The following is a 2,177-nucleotide window of genomic DNA, read 5'->3' as shown; positions in this document are numbered from 1 at the left end:
GGCTGGGCATCTCACTGGAGGGCTGGGCAAGCCCGCTGTCCTTGGGTTTTCCTTCTCGTGCATCTGTGCAAGCGATGCTGGTGCTTCCTCTGGGAACGTTTCCCCATTGTGGCAGTGAAGCTTTTGGCTGGGGTGAAGTCCTGATTTGGAGACCTCCATGTCTTCTGCAAGCAGCTTGTGCACCGTGCTGAGCCCATTTTCTGGAGGAAATGGTGGCACGGGGAGGAGTGTGGATGCTGTGCCTCCATTCTGACCCAGCCCAACTGCCCTGGGATATCAGTAGTGAACAGGCTTCGTTAGCACTGAGTGTGAAATACTGGCATCCAAGGACACCCCGAACCACCTCTTGGGAATGGGATGGGGGTGTCTGCGTGGCCTGTGTGATGCTGCGGGGTTGCTTAATCCATGCAGGTTGCCCTGGTCCTGCTCCTCACTCACCCCTGGACTTGCTGCATAGGACAAATGCTGTGCTGTGCCTCAGTTTCCCTGTGCCAGGAGGGAGCTGGGGACTTGGCCTCCTGCCCCATGGATGGCTGGAGCGGGGCTGTGCTGGCATGGGGCTGGGGGCAGGCAATGCAGGCGCCTGCCGAGCTTGGAGGAGCTCCTGGCCTTTGGGGTGAGAGAGGGAACGGCAGCCTGGGAGCTGTGGAGCACAAATACAATAGGCAGGTCCCCCAATGATGGGGTGAGCTGAGCCGGTCCACCCAGACCCTACTTTGCAGTGAGATTTTTGGCCTTCGTGGTCGTTAAAAGCCAGCCCAGGCACTGCAGGGGATCCGACCCGTGCCAGCCCTGCAAACACAGAGCCCGTGCTGGCCTGGCACACCCCGGCAGTGCAGAGTGGGTGATTACACGGACAGTGCTGTGTAGTGATGAAGTAATTAATGACCTGATTATTTGTGCCCTCTAAAGTGCAGGGCAGGCTCCATGGGAATGCCTGCTGGAGCCACTAAGTGTAATTACCAGTTAATCAGCAGGGACCTGTAATTATAGCAGTCACAAGGTATTTAAGTACAGAGGGTTTTCCCAGAGCCGTGCCCTGCTGCTCTGCTTATCAGAGCTGGGGATGCCGGTGCCCAGGGAGCCCCAGCCACTTGCAGCCACCATGGATGGAGCCAGACTCCCTTGGAGCAGCCAGCGGGGCAGTGGGCTGCTAGTCCCTGGTTGCCAAATTACAGCTTCCCAGAGCCCCTCGGGGATCACTGAGTGCAGGGGCATGCCCCTGCCTGTGGACGCCCTAGTCCCACAGGGCATCGTGCTTTGCAGGCACTGCTCATTTTCCTTCCTGCCTCTTTCTTCTGCAGGGACCTGAGCGAGAACTTCATCCAGGCCATCCCCAGGAAAGCTTTCCGCGGGGCCACTGACCTCAAGAATCTGTGAGTCCCGGCAGGGCACGGGGGAGTTTGGGGTCGGGTCTGGCGGCAGGAGGCATCAGGAGCCGCTGGTCACTCTCTGCCTGGGCTGTCCCAGCAACGCTCCCTCCATCTTTCTCCCACAGGCAACTGGACAAGAACCAGATCAGCTGCATCGAGGATGGGGCTTTCCGTGCCCTGCGGGGGCTGGAGGTCCTGTAAGTGGCCAGGGGCCGGCTGGAGCCTCCAGCCCACAAGCCCCATGCGGGGTGAGGGTGTCCCTTGGTGCTCCCCGCTCACCGAGGCACTGCAGGGACATCCCCAGTGTGCCATCTCTCCTGGCCCCAAGGAGGGGCTGAGCAGGGGTCTGGTACCATTGCTGTGGAGTTATGCGCCAGGGCCTGATCCTGCCCCAGGGGGTCCACCTGCCTGCAGCTGGCTGTGGAGGGGAGAAGCCTGGAAAGGGCAGGAAGCCCTGCCGGGGGTTTGGGCTGTCCCCATCCCTTGCCTCTCCATCCATCCACCCTGTGCTGGGGGGAGGGTGGGTGCTGTTGCTTCCGGGGGTTTGGTGCCACCTGGACCCTCTCATGCTCCCATTTTCGGCCTGGCTGCCCTGACCTGCCCCCCTCTGCCTTCCCGCAGGACCCTGAATAACAACAATATCACTTCCATTCCTGTGTCCAGCTTCAACCACATGCCTAAGCTGCGGACATTGTGAGTGCCGGGGCTGTGGGGACGGGAGGGACCCCCTGGGCTAGAGCGGGATGTCCCCAGCTCTGCTGCCGGTGCCGGCAGGCCCCGCGTGCCGGGACAACAACGGGGGGG

The 2,177-nt window shown here is 61.2% G+C and overlaps 1 protein-coding gene across 1 annotated transcript in view; it reads left to right on the top strand.

The window, feature by feature from the left end:
• Window positions 1-1,304: 1,304 nt before the first annotated feature.
• LOC104076934 (slit homolog 1 protein-like) overlaps window positions 1,305-2,177 on the top strand; it is a gene marked incomplete at both ends in the record, with an annotated part of 12,410 nt that continues 11,537 nt past the window's right edge. The window contains 3 exon segments of the mRNA XM_009577967.1: window positions 1,305-1,376; window positions 1,499-1,570; window positions 1,995-2,066. Coding sequence (XP_009576262.1) covers window positions 1,305-1,376; window positions 1,499-1,570; window positions 1,995-2,066 — 216 coding nt within the window.

Source organism: Fulmarus glacialis, unplaced genomic scaffold (genome assembly GCF_000690835.1).
Source record: "Fulmarus glacialis isolate BGI_N327 unplaced genomic scaffold, ASM69083v1 scaffold25265, whole genome shotgun sequence".
Classification (NCBI taxonomy): Eukaryota; Metazoa; Chordata; class Aves; order Procellariiformes; family Procellariidae; genus Fulmarus; species Fulmarus glacialis.
This window is presented reverse-complemented; position numbering and strand designations above follow the sequence as displayed.